The sequence below is a fragment of the Zalophus californianus genome, chromosome 12 (assembly GCF_009762305.2).
Source record: "Zalophus californianus isolate mZalCal1 chromosome 12, mZalCal1.pri.v2, whole genome shotgun sequence".
In the NCBI taxonomy this organism is placed as follows: Eukaryota; Metazoa; Chordata; class Mammalia; order Carnivora; family Otariidae; genus Zalophus; species Zalophus californianus.
Window position 1 is genome coordinate 383,725 of NC_045606.1, and position 19,665 is coordinate 403,389.

At 53.7% G+C, this 19,665-nt stretch overlaps 1 protein-coding gene across 6 annotated transcripts in view; it reads right to left on the bottom strand.

Annotated features, from left to right (window-relative positions):
* Window positions 1–19,665, bottom strand: part of NUDCD3 (NudC domain containing 3) — a 58,089-nt gene that overhangs the window by 16,006 nt on the left and 22,418 nt on the right. For all 6 annotated transcript variants that reach the window (XR_003516425.2, XR_003516426.2, XM_027573647.2 and 3 more), the window contains exon 3: window positions 6,085–6,217. Coding sequence is in view for 4 of the 6 variants with exons in the window: in XM_027573647.2 (XP_027429448.2) it covers window positions 6,085–6,217 (133 nt within the window). In the remaining 2 variants the exon portion in view is untranslated. The remainder of the gene's footprint in view (window positions 1–6,084; window positions 6,218–19,665) is intronic.

The window sequence follows — 19,665 nt, forward strand, 5'->3', positions numbered from 1 at the left end:
AACTGCAGCACAAAGGAGCAGAGAACAGAAGTTATCATATAAAAGCCAATTCCGGATACACATTAAAATTAAGTTGTATTGATCTGAAATAGATTGTAATCCCAGAAAAAACACTAAGACAATATCCCAAAAAATATAGTTTAAAAAAAAGAGAGAAAGAATTAAAATACTACCCAGGGTGCCTGGGTGGCTCAACCGGTTAAGCGCCCGACTCTTGATGTCAGCTCACATCATGATCTCAGGGTCATGGGATCAAGCCCCACTTGGGCTCCACACTCCCAGGGATTCTGCTTGAGATTCTCTCTCTCCCTTTGCCCCTCCCTGGCATGCTCTCTCTCTCTCTTCTAAAAGAAAAAAATCTTAAATAATAATAATAAAAGTAAAAAATAAAATACTACACTAGAAAATTTCTATTGAACATAAAAGAAAGCAGTCATGGAGAAAAAGAACAAAAAATTTCAAAACTTACTACAAAGATACAATAATCAAAACAGTGTGGTACTGGCAAAAGGATGAACATACAGATCAATGGAATAGAATTTAAAATTCAGTAATAAACCCATAAATTTACAGTCAGTTGATTTTAAACAAGGGTGGCAAGGCAATTCAATGAGGGGAAGAACAGTCTTTTCAATAAATGGGTCTATGACAAATGGATATCCACATGCAAAAGAATGAAGTTAGACAACTCCCTCATACCTTATCCAAAAATTAACTCAAAATGGATCAAAAACCTGTATGTAAGAGCTAAAACTATAAAACTCTTAGAAGACAAAAATGTAATTATCCATGTCCTTGGATTAGGCAATGGTTTCTTAGATCTGCACAAACAACCAAAAATAAATGAGTAAATTCTAGGCCTTATCAAAACTAAAGATTCTTGTAATTCAAAAAACACCATCTCTTAAGAAAGTAAAAAAAGGGGCGTTTAGGTGGCTCAGTCAGTGAAGCACCTGCCTTTGGCTCAGGTCATGATCCCAGGGTCCTGGGATCAAGCCCTGCGTCAGGCTCCCTGCTCAGTGGGGAGCCTGCTTCTCCCTCTGCCTCTGCCCCCAGCTCATGCACATGCACTCTCTCTCTCTCTCTAATAAATAAATAAAATCCTTAAAAAAAAAAAAAGCAAAAAGACAATTCATGGAGGAGAAAATACCTGCAAATTATCTGACAAGAGTACAGTAACTACACTTAAAAAGAACTCTTAAAATTCAACAATAAAAAACCTCCAATGTTTAAAAAGTTAAAGGACTTGAATAGATCTATTTTTTTTTAAAAGATTTATTTATGGGGCACCTGGGTGGCTCAGTCGGTGAAGCGTCCACCTTCGGCTCAGGTCAAGATCCTGGGGTCCTGGGATCAAGTCCTGCATTGGGCTCCCTGTTCAGTGGGGAGCCTACTTCTCTCTCTGCCCCTCACCCAGCTTCTGCTCTCTCTCTCACATAAATAAAATCTTTTTTTTTTTTTAAGATTTGTTCATTTGACACACAGAGAGAGAGAGCATTAGCAGGGGGAGAGGCAAAGGGAGAGGGAGAAGCAGGCTCCCCCCTGAGCAGGGAGCCCAATGTGGGGCCCGATCCCAGGACCCTGGGATCATGGCACGAGCCGAAGGCAGACGCCCAACCATCTGAGCCACGCAGGTGCCCCAGTAAATAAAATCTTTAAAAAAAAAAAATACAAATAAAAAGATTTGATTTAGAGAGAGAGAGCAAAAAATCGCGTGTGTGTGAGGTGGGGGGGGCAGCGAGAGGGGGAGAAAGAATCTCAAGCAGACTCCCCACTGAGTGCAGAGCCCGACTCAGGGCTCGATCCCACAACTCTGAGATCATGACCTGAGTCGAAACCAAAGTCAGACACTTAACTGAGCCACGCAGCAGCTCCCCAAGATAAAATTTATTAAAGGGCATTACTGTTTTATTGTCTATTTCCAGCAGAAGACTGGAAACAACCTCAGTGCCAATTAGCAGGGGACTCGTTTAGTAACCAGCTTGCTGCCTGACGGGACAAAGGCAGATGGGAGCCCTGGGTGTGAGGGGCCGTGGGGTTCAGGGCACCTGCATGTTTGGGTTTCTGGCAGCCTGAGCAGGCACGCTTGGGGCACGGGGGACACAGGAGCCAGTGCCAGAGACCAGAGCCGCCCCGGTGTGGCCAACACTGGGAAGAGGTGCGCGAACGTGTCATCGTGCTGAGGGGGGGTGTGACGGTACATGCTCATACTTGATCACAAACGCGTCTATCTGCCAGAACGTCCCGGCAGCTAGTACATGATGCTGGGGGCAGGGCGGGGGCTGGGAGAGGACGAGAGGGCAGACGCAGGAGAGACACTTCCTGCCATCAGTGTTTACAGTCCTGAAGAGACCAACGTCCTGAGCATTCAAACACTGTACGAAGCAGACATGGAGCCTATGAACCTCCTGTTACAGAAGCTGCCTCTCTAAAGCTCCGGCCGACATTCGTTCTAAACACCTTCTAAGAAGGGAACCCTGTGGTACAGAGCTTTCAGACAAACTCCATCAGCTGCATCAAGCTCAGGGGCAAAGCACTGCTGTACAAGACATGCTCAGAAGCCTTGGTGCTGTTCTGGAAGGTTCCTGTGGTGAAGACACAGGCGGCGTGAGGCACGGCTGTGAGCCCACCAGCCAGCAGGTTGGCACAGACCACCCACAACTCCAGCAGGAAGCAGCATACCAAGGAGGAGAGAAATCTGCTTGTCGTCCAATGTACTCGGCCATGACTTTGCAGCAACATCATGACACTGTCCACCCGAAAGGCAACGAGCTAATGCAGCCGGGTCCTGGTCTCTGCTCCGCCACCGTTTTACCAGACAGTCTGCGGCCCTGTCATCAGCAAAACAACAGGTTTAGACTCCAAATCTCTCAAAGTCCCAGCATTAAAATGCTAGGGTTCAGTGAAATGCCAGGTTCCCAACCAGCCCCAGGTGACACTGGGGATCGCGCCAACACCTCTGTGGTGAGCACACCACTCAGTGCCCGCACTGAGGACAGGAAGGAGAACCTGGCTGCCTTCCTCAGCAGAGTGGACGGAGCAAAGAGCTGACCACGTTTCCCTCATGCAGGAGACCAAAGCTTCCCTGCGAGTGTTTCCTCAGATTCTCCAGCAGAATGATAAACAGCAAAAAGGCTGTGTGAGGCATTGCGCACATGCTCTTTCCTGTCCTCCTCGACACCCAAGGGGCAAGTCCGCTTCTAGGAAAATCGGCCCCAGAGGCGATGCTCTGCTGCTGGAGAAGCGGGGGCGCAGGGGCCCTGTGTCAGCATGCAGCCCGCCCCCCGCACACCCCCCCACACACACACCCCCAATCTGTGACTTTGTCACCATGCTCCTGCAACCGCAGCTACCAACACGATGACATCTGACAGGTGCCACAGACAAATCCCAAAAATCAACACTGCTGATGGGTAGCTGGGACAGGCACCTCAGGCACCTCAGAGAAGAGCTGGAAGGGGGCCAGTCCACAAAGAATGCGGCAACTCTGAGAAAAAACGCTTAGACCGGCAAAAGCCAAGACACACAGAATAAACCTATTCCGAAGTTTTAAGTGAGTCATGGCTAAAATGCTTAGATCACTAAAAAAAATGAGAGACCACAAAATTTTAGAAGGCTGCAGCGTGGGAATAACAGGGAACGTGGAAGTTGCTAAGAGACTAAATCCCGAGAGTTCACGTCCCAAGAGAAACAACTCCGTTACTATGTGCAGTGACAGGTGTTAACCAGACTTCCTGCAGACAGGGGGATCAAATCGCCAGGCTGTGCACCTGAAAGCAGTACGTCACCTTACCTCAGCTACAAAGACCAAACAACACAGTAACCTGGACAAAGGACACCACTGAAGGAGGGGGAGGCTTCCCTCACGTGGGCGATGAGGCCAGACTGGCAGAGACGCGGTCCGCAGGGGTCACGCGGAACACGGTTCCTCCGGTGCGGCGCCGAAAACACCCAGGCTTGCGTGCACACCTCTGCGTGCCGGGAGCGCTGGCCCCAGAGCACGCCAGCCCGGGAGACCCTGGACAGGTCACTCTCCACCACGGCCTCCAGTGTGAGCCACAGATGCCTCGGAGGGCTGGAAAGAAGGGGGCCGGGCAGGGCCCGAGCAAACGGACCACCAGCTGATGCACCACACGCCACCTACCACCCCCCGGAGCGGCCCTACCGGTGCCGACGGTCACTGCCCGAGCCCCACAGGCGTCAGCCCCAGAGCAGCAATCCCGGCCGAGTCCTGGGGACCATCACGTGCCCAGTAAATGTCTCATGCAAAAACAAGCAAAACCCAGGGCTGCACTGGGTGAAAGCAAGGGCATATCCTCCCAGAGACCAGGACACCTGCACTTGAGGGAAGTGTGGATCTGACCCCCTGGTACGATGGCCTGTCCCTTCGGCGATGTGATGAAGGGCAGCAGGACCCCACGATACAGTGCTCGTGGCAGAGCAGAGTCAGAAGACACACTGACATCACCAGCATGTCCGCCTCCCGGGCAGAAAGGACAGTGGGAGAGGCCAGGTCACCTGGGTCTCCAGAGTCAAAGAGAAAATTACTAGTTTTGAGCTGGGTATGACACAAGTCCTTCTGGAGAAAGCTCCAGAAGTTCATAGACAAGTTAGAAGGCAGACAGTAGACCAGCAAAGTCCACAGCCAACACTTTTCATAACTCCTTCACCTACGCACAAAGCAATCCCACCAAAAAAATAAGCCCTAAATCAACACCTGCCCCATAAAACCCCAGAAGATGCCGGGCAAAGTACTCCCCCAGGAAGGTCAGCCCGCACCAGCCGGCCATGACCCTACCAGCACCAAAGGGGACATGGTCACTGGAGCCAGATCCCGGGGGGATGACCCCTAGTCACCAGGTCTTGCCTTGGATCCCGAAGTCCACCTGACCAGGGGTCACGGACGCCAGTGAGATCTCCTCAGACAGGGTGGGAAAAGGGGTAAAGGGGGAAACGAGTGGACGGTGTCATGACAGCCAGCCACACACCAGACACGGAGCCACAAAGCCTGTGCGGCAGAACGGGCCGCCTTCATCAACGCACAAGACGGGCCTGTTCCAGGTAGAGCGTGGGCAGTCTGGGGTCAGCACCTCAAGATGGGGGACCCGGAGGGGCTCACTCACCGCCCAGCCTGGCTCTCGCTCACACATATCCAGACCAGCAGGAGCCGGTGCCACTTCACGTGGTGGCCGTTTCCAGAAAATGTACAAGAGCTCACGGACGAGCTCCATTTTACGCACTGTGGGACCTGCTCTTGGAAAGAAGCCAGCAGTGCTGGTCTTTGACTAGTGGGAAAGCAGCCTGAGCTTCGGGGGCTAACACCCCTGCGCCAACCATGGCCTCATCCACCCATCGCCACCCAGACACACTCCGAGGGCGCTCAGTGTCCAGGCACAGCAGGAGTGGGGGACACGGTGAGCTCGCTGTGTCAGCTCGGGAGGCTGAGCAACCCCTCGGCCTCACTTTCCTGCCTACGGACATGGAAGGTGTGGCTTGATTTGCAGGCTCCTGTGAAGGCTGATGAGAGGAGGGCGCGCTTTCCCCGCAAGTATCGGAATTCTTTACGTTGAAGGGATTGTAAGTTTCACAAACCACATGGGGCTTTTTCCTTTAAAGTGAAGCCTACCTACTTAGAAAAAGTAAACATCTCTCTCCCACTGAAGGATTAAATTTCTACTCATGCTCACGGAGGTGGAGAGACCAAGTGGAGCTGTGAGTGCCACTGTTCCCACCTGATGTGGCCCCTGCTCCGATGGGGGAGCCTCACAGAGCACAGGACCGGGCGTCCACATGCCACTGCAGAGCCCAGGGGCCCCTGCTCGGGACACCACCTTCTCCATCTGTGAAACGAGCATATCGACCACCCTACCTCCTTTGTGGAGCTTTCCGTGAAGACGCCGAGCAATGACCCACAGGACAACAGTGGAATGAACCACCAGCCCCCAGGTGTGCCCGTGCAGCACAGCAAGGCTGGGGGAGGGTACGTCTGGAAGACAGGCCAGCCTGGCTCCGGCACAGCTGCCCCTGACACCTGTGCCCAAAGACAGAAGCCGAGCAGAGAAGCTGGAGGCGCCCCTCGGTTACCTGCCTGCCCTTCACCACGTGCTTGGGCACCGGCACCTTGAGCTCCAGGTCGGTGTAGTCCTGCGACCAGGTGTAGTTCTCACGCACGGCACCGTTGTAGCTGTCGGGGTTTCTCTGGAACTGCTCCTGCCTCCTGGGGAAGAACAACAGGTGAGATGCACCCGGCCCCATACGCAGGAGCGCCACGGCCCCACCGCACGCCCAGCCCCCACCGCATGCCCGGCCTTCCACCACAGACCCGGCCCCCACTGCACGCCCGGCCCCCACCGCGCACCAGCAGACCCCACCGCACGCCCAGGCCCCCACCGCACGCCCAGGCCCCACCGCACGCCCGGCCCACACCGCGCACCAGCAGACCCCACCGCACGCCCGGCCCCCCACCACCGCACACCACGGCCCCCCCGCCACCGCACGCCCGGCCTTCCACCACAGACCCAGCGCCCACCGCACGCCCGGCCCCCACCGTGCACCAGCAGACCCCACCGCACGCCCGGCCCCCCACCACCGCCCACCACGGCCCCCCCCCACCGCACGCCCGGCCTTCCACCACAGACCCAGCCAGCGCCCACCGCACGCCCGGCCCCCACCGCGCACCAGCAGACCCCACCGCACGCCCAGGCCCTGGCCACATACCCACACCCACACATCTCCAGCATCTGAGAAGCTGAGTCTCGCACTTCCTGACCCTCCTACTCAGGCCTCCTGGGAAAGCACGGGGATGAAAGGACGCCGCAGAGAAGCCCCTGAGGGCAGCGCCACGGGTTGGGGACAGCGCCCACAGCCCGGCTCCACAACACGGCGGGCCTGCTGGCGGGCTTCCCAAAGCTCACAGACCAGGCCCATCGCTCAACCAAAGGGTGGCAGTAATGAAGTCCCGGGGCTCCTGCTTTCTCACCACCTGCCCGGCAGGGCCTAGCTCCACAAGACAGCAGAACAACTTCAGCCCGCAGCTGCTTGGCTTCCACCCTAACCCTCCACAGCCCTGGCTCTCTCCTGGTAAGGAGCGCACAGGGAGGGCAACACAGCAAAGCACAGGCCGCCTGGAAAACCCACCCGCCACGCCGCCTGTCCCTGCGGGGCCAACCCAGCACAGATGCGGACACGCCTGGCCACGCAGCGGAAGGCACAAACAAAACACGAGAAAATGCTTGCTGTTAAATGGAACGGTGCTAATAACAGCAAAAACAGCTTCATAAAAGTTTGGACTCACAAGCCCACTACGGTGAGTTTAACACCTAAGGTAAAGACAAAAGCCCAGTGATGGACGTGCAGCTCAGCCACCTTCTCCAGCCCTCCGGAAGGAAGCCCAGCGGACACTCCGTGGGGGACACGGCATCATGCAGGTCTTCCTTGGTGCACACGAAAATACGTGGAAAAGGCTCAGAGCGCATGCAGGCCGCCAGCCCCTCACCTCTGCCAGGTGCTGGTCCACGGGGAGGCATTTTTACTGGCTGAAGCATGGGGACGAGAACGTGTTTACCTCCTGTGCGCATGCCTCACACGCCTCAGATGTGAGGCTGGCATCCACCACGGCCCAGCCGTCGGGGCCGCCAAGTGGCTGCTGTTAGGGGCTGAAGTGTGACCCCCAAAATCCTATGTCGTCCTAACTTCCACCACCTCAGAATGTGCCTTACGTCCAAGTTAAAATGAGGTCATCGGGGGTCGTGATCCAATCTGTGTCCTTCACAAGGGGGCACCAGGACAAAAAGGATGCGCTCAGGGGGATGACGGTGTGGACACGGCCGTGCGGCCGGGGCCACGCGGGGTTAGGGCTGTCTGCCTCCGCAGAAGCTAAAAGGGGCAAGGAGGACCCTCCCCAGAGTCTGGAAGGGAGCTCGGGAGAGCGCCGCAGAGAGCAGGGTAGAAGAGGCAGGAAAGGTCAAGGCCAGGCACGCTGGACACAGAGGCCACAACACACACCCGTACACAGGCTGCTCAGCACCAGGAGCAAAACATCCGGCGTACGGCTGAGTGCGGCCCAGGCCCGCTCCCTAAGAAGGAACACACACGTGTGTCCGTGCCCAGGGACATGCCTGTTAAGTCTCTGTGGGGTCTCCGGTGGAAGAGCAACAAGCAGTTTGCCTTTCTTCTCTGTACCTTTAGGCATTACCCAAGTTCCTCACAATACAGACATTTGATCAAGAGAAAAACAGCTCTTTTGAAGACAGGAGGTGGCAATCCGCCCTGCGGCCCCCCCCGACGGGCAGCTCTCCCATAACCACACCAGCCTGCTAAGCATCTCCACACCTCAAACGGGGCCCGGGGAGACGGCACCTGCACCCCCAACCCGCTCTAGCACCCACTGCAGCTTGAAAGCTCACATCAGATGGACATGCTCGAATGTGCAGACAACAGCTCCGGCAAAGCCGACCAGGATGAAGCCGGGAGACGCATCCTCACTGCACGGCCTTCTGAACTGTGTGTATTAACTGTTTAAAATCATCAACAATACGGAAACACATACATAAGATATACACAAAATAAAGGCCAACACGGGCAGAAATCGAGAAATAAACCGCGGGACCTCTCACAGTGGTGGGGTGTCTGCGTCCCACACCCAGCACGGAGCCCTCATCAGCTGGGGTCCACACGACCCCTCAACCATAACACGCAGCACACGCCGCCAGAGACGCCACAGGGCCACGCTCAAGGGGCCACCTGCCCGTGGAGCTGTGTCGAAGTAGCTGAGCTGTCCCAGAGCTGGGTACTCACAAGAGGGGCTCTGGCCACACAGCACTGCAGGGCGGGCGGCCAGGAAGGCACCCAGCCAGCTCACCCCGAGCGGACCCGCAGCCTCCTCCCCACGGAGCCAGGCACACTGCTGGGTGCTTTTTTAAACACTTGGAATCCACATTCTCTTTAAATAAAGTCGATTATTTCCAGCCAACAATGTGTAAAAATAAGCCTCCTGTCATGTGCAGGTGCTCTGGGCCCCCCTCGCCTTGTCATCCCCGCTGGGCCTGGAGCCACGCCCCTGCAGCTGCCAGCGAGCACACTGGGGGTGGGGGGAGGGGAGGGGAGGAGCGTGAGTCAGCAGCCCGGGTGCAGGCGGCAGGCAGGCCTCCCTGTGGCGCCCACGTCCAACGAGCCCATCAGCCCCATGACAGCGTCCTGACCGTGTGTTAAAGGAAAAGTCAGGCCAGGTTCCTCGCGCTGCGGGCGCCACAGCCAGCAGCACCTGCACCGGTGGGAGCTCTGCTCGGCCCCTCCCTCCATGCCCCTGTGCGTGGCAGGAATCCAGGGGCCTCCTTCCTTCCTGGGTTCAGAACAGTAGTGGTCAGGACGAGAAGTGGCGGGTAAAGGGGTCACAGACCCAACATAAAGGCGTCTGTGCAGGAGGCTCAAGTGCGCATGGGGAATAGGGACCGGTGTATAACTGGGGGCACAGGGGCCGCCCTCAGGCCCCTCCCCAGGTTCTGGGACGGTGGGTGGCTCCCCGACTATACCCAGTGGGAGGGACCAGGGCCTAAGCGTGCGCATGTTTAAGCAGTTAAATCTCTCCCTTCCCGGACATCTCCATCTTTCCCACTGACCTCCTGCTCACTGGTCCCACCACATCCGGCCCCCAGACAGGAGCCATAGCAGGTGCGAATGCAGGGATTCTTCTCTGGGTTTCTGCATTTCGCAAGCTGGAAGAGGTGAGCCCACCCTTGGAGGCGAATGCCCTGCTTCAGAGCCTCACGCCAACCATGCCCTCCTGGAAGCAGGTCCACAGGCCCCATCTCAGCACCGAGATGTGACTGCCACACTCACTGTGCAGCTTGGAAAGGAAGAGTCCGACTGCAGAGTGTGTGCACAGTGACCCACCCAGAGGGCTCTGTACCAGGCAGGCCCACCGCGCTCACGGCCTCCCTTCCCAGCAGCACCCACCCGCCCTCCTGCCCCCCCCCCCCCCCCCGCACATACAGGTTCCTTTCCAGTGGCCACCTCTTCCCAGCTCCTGGAGCAGCAGAAGCCCATAGCATCGGGTGCCCTGCTCCAGGCCCAGCCACCCGCACACCAGCTCCATGCGGTCCAGGCGCCTCCCTGACATCCACTGTCCCCTCCTGCCCAGGGTCACTGTCGCCCTCACACTTGGTCACCATCCTCTTCAGTGCATTCCCGCCTGGAAAGACAGTCTGGCTCAGGACACAGGCTTCTCAGTCCACTTTCACGAGGAAAGAAGGCTACCTGGCCCTCTGGGGCAGTTGGGGAGATGAGCTGCACATCCTGCCTGAGAAATCTATACTTTACCCTTTCCCTTCTTTAAAATCTAGCTTCAATAATTTTCTCTCCACCTAGTATCACCAATTCAGCATCTACCACCAGTCTTCCCAGACGGGAGCGGCCCACGTCACACAGGGACCAGAGCCTGAGCAAGGACACCACTCAAAATGAGGAGGCCCCAAGAAAGGGACACACGAGCTCGCCCAAGACGAGACAATTTGAACCTCAAAAGAGAACAACGTCAGGGCACAGGAGTGCCTCAATCACTTTGGGCGTCCAACTCTTGATTTTGGCTCAGGTCAGGTTCTCAGGGTTGTGAGACTGAACCCCCTGTTAGGCTCCGTGCCGGACGTGGAGCCTGCCCAGGGTTCTCTGGCCTCCCCCGCATCAAAAACAAAAACAAACAAAACAACAACAACAACAACAACAACGTCCACAAAAGACTGAAGCATGTGATGTAGTCAAAGGTCCATAAGCTCATGAAACAAAAGCCCATCAGTCCCCTTGATGGCCAGAGTACAGCTCCACCTGAAAATTAATAGAACGGTTGTGCAGGAACCAGAATTTCAGGAAGCCAAGTCCCTCTATCAGGACTCCAGACAGTCAATGAAGAAGGCAGACCAGCATGAGAAAGTCACCATTTTGTCACCTGCACTGGAAACTTGCTTCTGGGCAGCAGGGTGGACGGCGGGGGGCGGGGTCTGCCCACAGAAAGGTCCAGAACACCAAAGTCCACAATGCTAGACACCAGGCACGATCCTGCGATGTCCCCACCTTTGTGACAGTCCCCAACACCAGGCCAAAAACCCACTGCATCCCGCCAGGGCACGTGGGCAGGAGCAGAGAACACGGTCACCAGAACCGTGAACGTACTGGCAGCCCTGTCCAGAACGTGGGAAAGTCTAACAGACAAAGTTCCAAGTTTCTGTACAAATAAACAGCAAGAGATTAAAGAAGGAAGGGGAAGTATTCTAAATCAGGAGGCTGAGAAGACGCAAGCAAATGCCACACTGGGGCCTGCTGGCATGCGAATCTGAAAGACCAGCTGTGAGGAAGCTCCGTGAGACAATCAGGAAGTGGCCATGGACTGGGCGTTAGGTGACCCTAAGAAATTCACGACAATTACAGTAAGCTTCAGTCCTCTATTTTTACTGAAGTATGTATGGGTGAAATTTCATGATTTCTGGATTTGTCCTATCAAAACCAAAACCAAAACAAGTCTGGGGTAGGGAAAGACGGAACAGGGATTGAGAATGCCAGGTGAGGAAGCAGAGGGAAGCTTCGTGGGCACTGCTGGTGTGGTTCTCTCCTTTCGTGGAACTGTGAAGATCTGGGGGGGTCTGTCCTGGCTGTGCACCCGGCAGGGGGCCTGCTGGCCCGGGCTGTGGGGGGAAGCGTCCCACTGAGAGAGCGCCTGTGGATTTCCAAGGCCACCGCACGACCCAGCCCCTGCAGCGTGCCCACGTGGCGTCCTGCAACCCCCAAGACCCCTGCCCACTGAGCGCACAGGAAAAGAGTGTCTCAATGCGACCTGCACTCACGTTCCCGTGTGTGTCCACGCTTACTGGCCACATCCTCTCACTTCTGTGATGCTCCTGCCACGGCTTCTGTTGGTGCTTTCCCTGGTTTGCACAAGAACCCTATGATGGGGGGGGGGGGGGGGGAGAACTCTGTCGGCTTCAGAGTTCACAAATGCCTTCTCCCGGTGTGTAAGCGGTCCTCATACTTTCCTCATGACATCTGTTTAACACAAGCCCCGTCTCTGGAATCAAATGGCTCCTGGGGCCCTCCCTCGCCAGGGTCGCTCCTGTGGCCTATAGGGCCCCCTCCTGGGCTTTGATCCCTACGCCCCACAGTCATCAGCCTGTGTCCAACCTTGCTCTCATGTGTTCCTGCTTCGGCCCTGACCAGTCATACCAGAAGCCCGTGTGAAGAGAGAGCATGCGGCTGAGGTGCCCAGAATGACTGGTGGGGACTCTGCCCACCGGTGTCAGGACCTAATACAAAATTCTTGTAACAAGTATGTTTTGACAATCTGCTTTTAACATTCTAATTTCGTAGCACGATTATTCTTTACCTAAAAGAATGAGATGATTCTTTACCTAAAAGAAAAGAGGCAAGGTTCATGAAGTCCGTCATAATACGCCCGTGAACGATTTGATAGGTTTTAATGCAAATTGCGGGAATACCCGTGACGAGCTGTACGGACAGTCAGCCAACATAAACAGCGTCGATATTTACCGCACGCTGTTCTCATTCACCGAAAGGTGAAGTCTGTTATAGTGAGACTTTTTCTTAAATCACGTTCGTTACTTGAACAAGGGTAAGAGCATCCCAAACATTTTACAAGCACGTGACTGTGAAATAGACATCTTCCAAGAAAAGCGAGACAACCTGTGCCACAAACACGCCAAGTGAAGAACACTGAACTCTGACCCCCAACTCAGTTTTCTTCCCCTCAGCATCCAAGATCAATTGCATCATGACCAGCTTTACTGCTGCAGCTCTCAACAGACCGCCCAACCGAGCAGCAATCGCACTCGAGGAGGTACCACTAGGACTCCCGCACCCACCCGCCGGAGGGACGTGGCCCGCGGCACAGCCCCGGGGCCAAACGTGCGCACCACACGCAGAGAAACCACGGCGGCAGGAGGCCCAGTCAGGGTGACAAGGAAACCAGAGAGCCCCAGTATGAGGCCCGGTGCTGCCCCGGCCTCTCCCCGCCCTCCGGACAGCGGTGTCCCCAGAGCCATCCACTCTCCCACAGACGTACACTCACCCCTGTTTATAGGCAGCCTCCAAACCGCTCCTCAGACTGGGAGCCCAGGGGCACCCCCTCCTGCCCACACTCTGACGCCGGAAGACCTCTGAGAAGCTGTCCCTGAGGCGAGCCGCCGTCAGCGGTGTCGGGCCGGCAGGGCACGTGGTGGTTTCTGGGGCCACCGTGTGCGAACACACCAGGTGCACACGCACGCACACGGAAGGACTCGGCGGGGCGCCGACCCAACAGCCTGCTGCCGGTGGGCCACGGTCTGAGAACCAGAAAGTTCCACGATGGAAGAGCCGGAGCAGGTGTCACTTTTATGAAAGGTGAAGCAGAAAAGAACTGGGGGAAAAGGAAGCTTGAGAGGCTGAGACGAGTGGTGGGCCTTCCCTGGCCCAGGCAGGGGCGGGGTGGCTCCGTCCCGCCGACAGAAGCAGCTGCTGACATGCGTCCCGGCGCGCTGGGCACAGGCTGCCCTGGACCGAGGAGGGCTGCGGCGGGGAAGGGAGGCCCGGGCGGAGGGAGCGTGGGCACAGCGGGGCGGGAGGGAAGCCGTGAGAACCCAGGGGACGAGGCCGGGGCACAGGGTTCTGGCGGTCACGGAAAGGCTGCCGCCAACAGGTCTGCGCCACACGGGCAAGGAAGACCTGGGCACAGAGGCCCGGCACCTCGTGTCGTTCCCCCGCGCTTCAGTCCCATGGCGCTTCCCACACGCTGCAACTCCCTGCGGTCTAGGTCTGCGGCAGCCCTGCATCCGACCAGCTGTCATCGCTGTCCCGCACACCTGATGCCAAGCCCACCTGCCCAATGCGTGTGACAAGCAGTCCTCCTTGCAGTGTGTGTGCTACGACATGGAGCGCGTGTCCCCCGCGTCACATGACACATGTCCCCTGTCTTCCCCGCCTGGCCCTCACCACCTGCGTCGAAACCCCAGCTTTCGTGCCGTGGGGGCAGCCCCCCCTCACCCTTGCAGGGTCAGCAGCCGAATCCTCCGAAGACGGACGGATCCTACCAACAGCAGCCCTGCAGAAGGGCTCTGAACAGACAGAGGACCTCAGCACAGCAGGCCCGGGGGCCCGGGGAGCCGAGCACTTGGCATGAAGAGGGCATCCATGCCGATCCAACCCCCCGCCCCCCAGGAAGCCTCCACGCTCTCCAAGCAGCTGTGTCACCTGGTCCTCGTCTGCACGAGCACCATAACCTGGAATGACCGACTGGTTCTCCATCTGGACCCCTGGGCACACACCTCCTTCACCTCACACACATCACCGTTCTGTAAAGCACACGAGAAACTACAAGGTTTCTATTAAATGAACATGTTCTCCAGGATTAGCACAAGTTAACAACCACCGTACTTAGTGGTAGAGGAACCTCCTTCATACACAATCCCACAAAGATGAAAAAGAGTCAATTATCCTGAAATAAGTTATACCCTGTTTTTAAATTTGCCTGGATTTCATCTCGTTCTGCAAACAAAACATGAGTTCTCGACACATAAGCATTAGAAACAAATAAAGAAACAAGACCCACTCAAGAGCAGGAAAAAGCTTTAACTCAGGCTTTAAAAATAAAAAATAAATTAAGTCAGGAATTCTTAGTTCAAATTCTGTTATCACAAGGTTAAAACAAAGTTTTAAAAACTCTTTTCTAAATTGAAAAACAGACTTAAAAAGCAACCAATTTATACCACAGAATCCCCAACTGCTGAATCGGGACACGAGCCCCCTCAAGAAGAGAAAGGTGGGCTGGGTACGGGGAGGGGTGAGACCGTGTCCAGAGGAGGGGCCCATCCCCACTCCACACCACCAAGGGCACCGGAGGTAGAGACGCATCTGTGTGCGTCCAGCCTCTCACAGCAAGACGACACTGAGCCAGGATATGAGGACAGCATATTATTTACAGAACAGCGGCAACGATCCCTCTCAGAAAACAAAGAGCGTGTGGCAATGAGTAACGATAGCAAAGGAAGAGCCAACTCGACACGAGGACCAGCAGAGACAGCTGAGGAAAGATGCAGGAATTTCCCAGGAAAAAAACAAAAACAGAAAGAGAGAATATAGAAGGAAGAAGCTGGGACACTGGAACCGGGAGCTGAAGAATAAAGAAAACAGAAGGGAGGCGAGAACCAGAAAGAACGAAGGAACGTCTGTGGAGACGCAGGATGGGCGTCGGAACTGCAGGAGCACCTGCGCACTCGGGGGACCCGGGAAGGGACAGCTGCCCGCCCAGAGCAAGAGTCACCGCCTGAGAGGTCATGGCCAGCCTGATGTGCCACAGCTCCAAAGTGTCCACCGCGCACAGGCGAGGCCCAGGCATCCCGCGCGGTTCCCGGGCTTTCCTCCTTTCAGCACTGGAGTCCCACCTGGTCATGGGCAAACCGTGAAAGTCCCTTATCCCATGACCCCCGGAATCCCGGGAAATCAGGGAGCCTGAGGTCCCAACAGCTCCTCTCAGGGCCACTTTCTCTGCAAGGCACTAGAGGACGTTCCCAACAGGGACAGGGGAAGGGCAAGGGCCTTAGATCCCGTTGCACTTAATGCTGAGTCTGAGCCCTGTCCCCGGGACTGGTGACCGAACAAGGGGCCCGCTCTCTGCACTCCTACTCAGTATTGTGCCGGAGGCACCAGGCAGGGCAACAAGGCAAGAAAATAAACAAAAGGCACTCAGATTGGAAGCTAGAAGTAAAACTCTATTTGCAGACAATACGACCTTGTGTAAATACATAAAATCCTTAAGAATCTATTATATATTTAAATAGAGTTAATAAATGAGTTAAGCAAAGTTGCAGCTTACAAAACCAGTATGCAAAAATCAACTGTATTTCTATATAGTAGCTATGAACGATCTAAGAAAGGCATTAAGAGAACAATTCCATTTACAACAGTATCAAAGGGGCGCCTGGTGGCTCAGTCCGTACAGCATGCGATCTTGATCTCAAGGCCCTGAGTTCGAGCCCCATGTTTGGTGTACAGATTACTTAAATAAGTAAAACTTAAAAAATAATAATAATAAAATACTGAGGAACAAACAAAAAAAAAACCTCTACAAAACTGAATCTTCAAAAACAACAAAACGTGGTGAAAACAACTGAAGAAGAGCAAATACAATAGAAAGGCACCTCAAGCTCATGGGCTGGAAGACTCCCCAGACTGATCCACGACCACTGCACCTCGCTTCTGTGCAGAAACGGACAAGCCGATCCTAAAACCTACATGGAAATGCAAGGCCAGAACAGGGGTGTCTGGGGGACTCGGTTATGCGCCCAACTCTTGATTTTTTGCCCAGGTCATGATCTCAGGGTCCTGGGATCGAGCCCCGTGTTGGGACCTGTGCTCCGTGAGGAGTCTGCTTGAGAGCCTCTCTCCCTCTCCCTCTGCCCCTCCCTACAGTGCTCACATTCTCTCTCTCAAGAAAAAAAAAAAGCCAGGGCGCCTGGGTGGCTCAGATGGTTAAGCGTCTGCCTTCGGCTCAGGTCATGATCCCAGGGTCCTGGGATCGAGTCCCGCATCGGGCTCCCTGCTCCTTGGGAGCCTGCTTCTCCCTCTGCCTCTCTCTCTCTCTCTCTCTCTCTCTCTCTCTCTCTCTGTCTCTCATGAATAAATAAATAAAATCTTTAAAAAAAAAAAAAAGAAAAAAAAAAGCCAAAACAATCTTGAAAAAGGAAGACCAACTGGAAGACTCATACTTGCCAATCTCAAAGCTAACTGTAACAGCCACAGTACCCAAGACAGTGTGGGACAGGCATGGACCTTCAACAGAATAAAACTGAGGGTCCAAAAAGAAACTCTCTGATTCATGGCCAGTTGCTTCTCAACAAGGAAGCCAAGTCCCCTGGACAAGGAAATAACAGTCTTCCCAACAAATGGTGCTGGGACAACTGGATATCCACATGGACCACAGCCTCAGACACACAGAAATCAACTCAGAAGGGCCAGAGAATGCAAGAGCTAAAATATATAAAACTGTAAGAAGAAAATACAAGAGTAAATCATTGCAATCTTGGGCTAGGCAGTAGTTTCTTAAATACGACACCACAAGCACATGCAACCAAAGAAAAATGAGATAAATCAGACCTCATCAAAATTAAAGATTTTTGTGCATCAAAGGACACTGTCAAGAAAGAGAAATGGGAACCCACAGAATGGAAGAAAATACTGGCAAATCATTTATCTGATAAGGGCCTCGTATCCGGAATACATAAAGAACTCTTCTATATCTAACAATAAAATGACAACCCAATTAAAAAATGAGTGACAGGTCTGAATAGGCATTTCTCCAAAGACGTACAAACGGTCAGTAAGCACATGAAAAAAATATGCAACATTTTTAGTCACTGGGAAATGCCATCTGAACCATTAGGATGGTTACAACCACAAAGACAGACATTGACAAGCACCGACGAGGCTGCGGAGAAGTGGAACCCTCCGCGGTGCTGGTGCGCAAGGGGGGGCAGCTGCTCTGCACAAGTCTGGCGGCTCCTCAAAAGGCTGAACGCAGAGCTACTGGGGGACTCCACAATCCACTCCTAGGTGTGTCCAAGAGAAAAGGAAACGTGTGTCCACACAGACACGTGTGCACAAATTTTCACAGCACCGTTCCTCATACAGACAAGGCAAATGTCCATTAACCAGTGACTTAATAAACAGGGTGGTGCATCCACACAACAAAGTCTGACTCAGCCAGCACAAGGAACAAGGTCCTGATACTTCCTACAAATAAGGCTGAACCTAGAAAACGCAATGCTGAGTAAAAGAAACTGGACACTAGGCCACAGATGGCATGATTCCAAGCATACAAAATGTCACAAGTTATAGGCACCTGGTGGCTCAGTCGTTAAGCGTCTGCCTTCGGCTCAGGTCATGATCCAGGGTCCTGGGATCGAGTCCCGCATCGGGCTCCCTGCTCGGCAGGAAGCCTGCTTCTCCCTCTCCCACTCCCCCTGCTTGTGTTCCCTCTCTCGCTGTGTCTCTGTCAAATAAATCAAATCTTAAAAAAAAAAAAGTCACAGTGGCAAAACTACAGACACCAAAGTAGACTGGCAGTTGCCTATGGCTGGGAAGTTAGGGGGGAAATGGGGAGGGAAGCTCTTTTTGGGGTAATAATGATGTGCGGGAATGAGCCAGTGGTGAGGGCTGTGCAGCCTTTAACTATACTAGAAACACTTAACTGTACCCGCTAGAGAGGACTTCTACAGTGCCTGGGTGATGTGTTCATTTTTAAAAGCTGTCTGTGTGTGCGCATGCATGAGCATGAAAAAGGTATGTGAGGAGATTCTCCATGCTGTATAACATCAGCTACAGAATTAGGTAGAAAACTTATTTTTACACACAGGTATTTGTAACTCACCTGTTACTGTGGCCAAGTATTTTCTAATGTTAAAATGCTCTAACAAATAGCAAACATAAGTTTTTTTTTCCTAAAGATTTTATTTATTTGAGAGAGAGCATGGCAGGGGGAGGGTCAGAGGGAGAAGCAGACTCCCCGCCAAGAAGGGACCCCAACACGGGACTCGATCCCAGGACTCCAGGATCATGACCCGAGCCGAAGGCAGTCGCCCAACCAACTGAGCCACCCAGGCGCCCGCAAATATAAGTTTTTAACTGGAAATTCAACAAGATACCAATAGTGATGAAACCTGAACAATTTTCTGTTTCCCAAATTTTCTAGACCTTGCTTTTATTACTTGTATAATTAATTACCTGCTTCCCTGTCACAAGCTGTAACATAGTGGGAAAGATGCCATTCCTAAATGCAACACACAATAGTTATCAACTCATCTCAGGACACAGGAAATCTGTATCGAATTCTCCAGGGTAACTTTCCATACCCGAATATAACAGGAGAAGAAAAGGAAGCCACAAACAATGCAATGATTTCAACAGCACCGTTAATGAGAGGAGATTCAGTAATATTCCTCAAGTTAAGATGCAGTTTCACCATGACATCAACTAAAGACCGCAAGGGTATAAAAAACAGAAGTTAACCATGTGAAGTCACATTCATTTTAAAGGAATCAAACAACATTAAAGAACAGTCTTGACCCCTTTCACAGACAAGAGAATGGTATGTCCGCTCTGCGGCGTGAAGGGAGACAGAACTTTCTAAAATCTAACAAAGGAAATCACCGAAGACAAGACACATGATCAAATCCCCACACAATTCAGGGGATCAACTGGAAAAAGGAAAGCAGTGCACAAGAAGGCACGTGAACTTTATTTATAAACCCGAGAGAAGGGCAGTGGCCAGAATCCAGGTGCTGGAGCAACAAACAGAAGCAAACACCATGGGTAAATCATGGTGTCGAAAACCTCATCTCTCTTCTCATTAGAGCGGCACAAACTAAGCGTTAAGGTAGCATCATGCAGGTCTCAGTACCACCGAAAGCCCACTCATTGTCCCCGGCAACTCTCCCGGGACAAGCAGTCAGGAAGTCCCCCCCACACCCGCACAGCCTATTTGCGGAGCACACCACCCTCAACCACAAGCCCTTTCCAGTAAGCAGCGGTGTATGGAGTATTGCCACCACCAAAGCTACACTAACCAAGGGGAAAAAAAAAAAAACCACAAGAAGAAAAAACAGCTTTCAGCCCTGACGCCTGGTGACCCTTTCC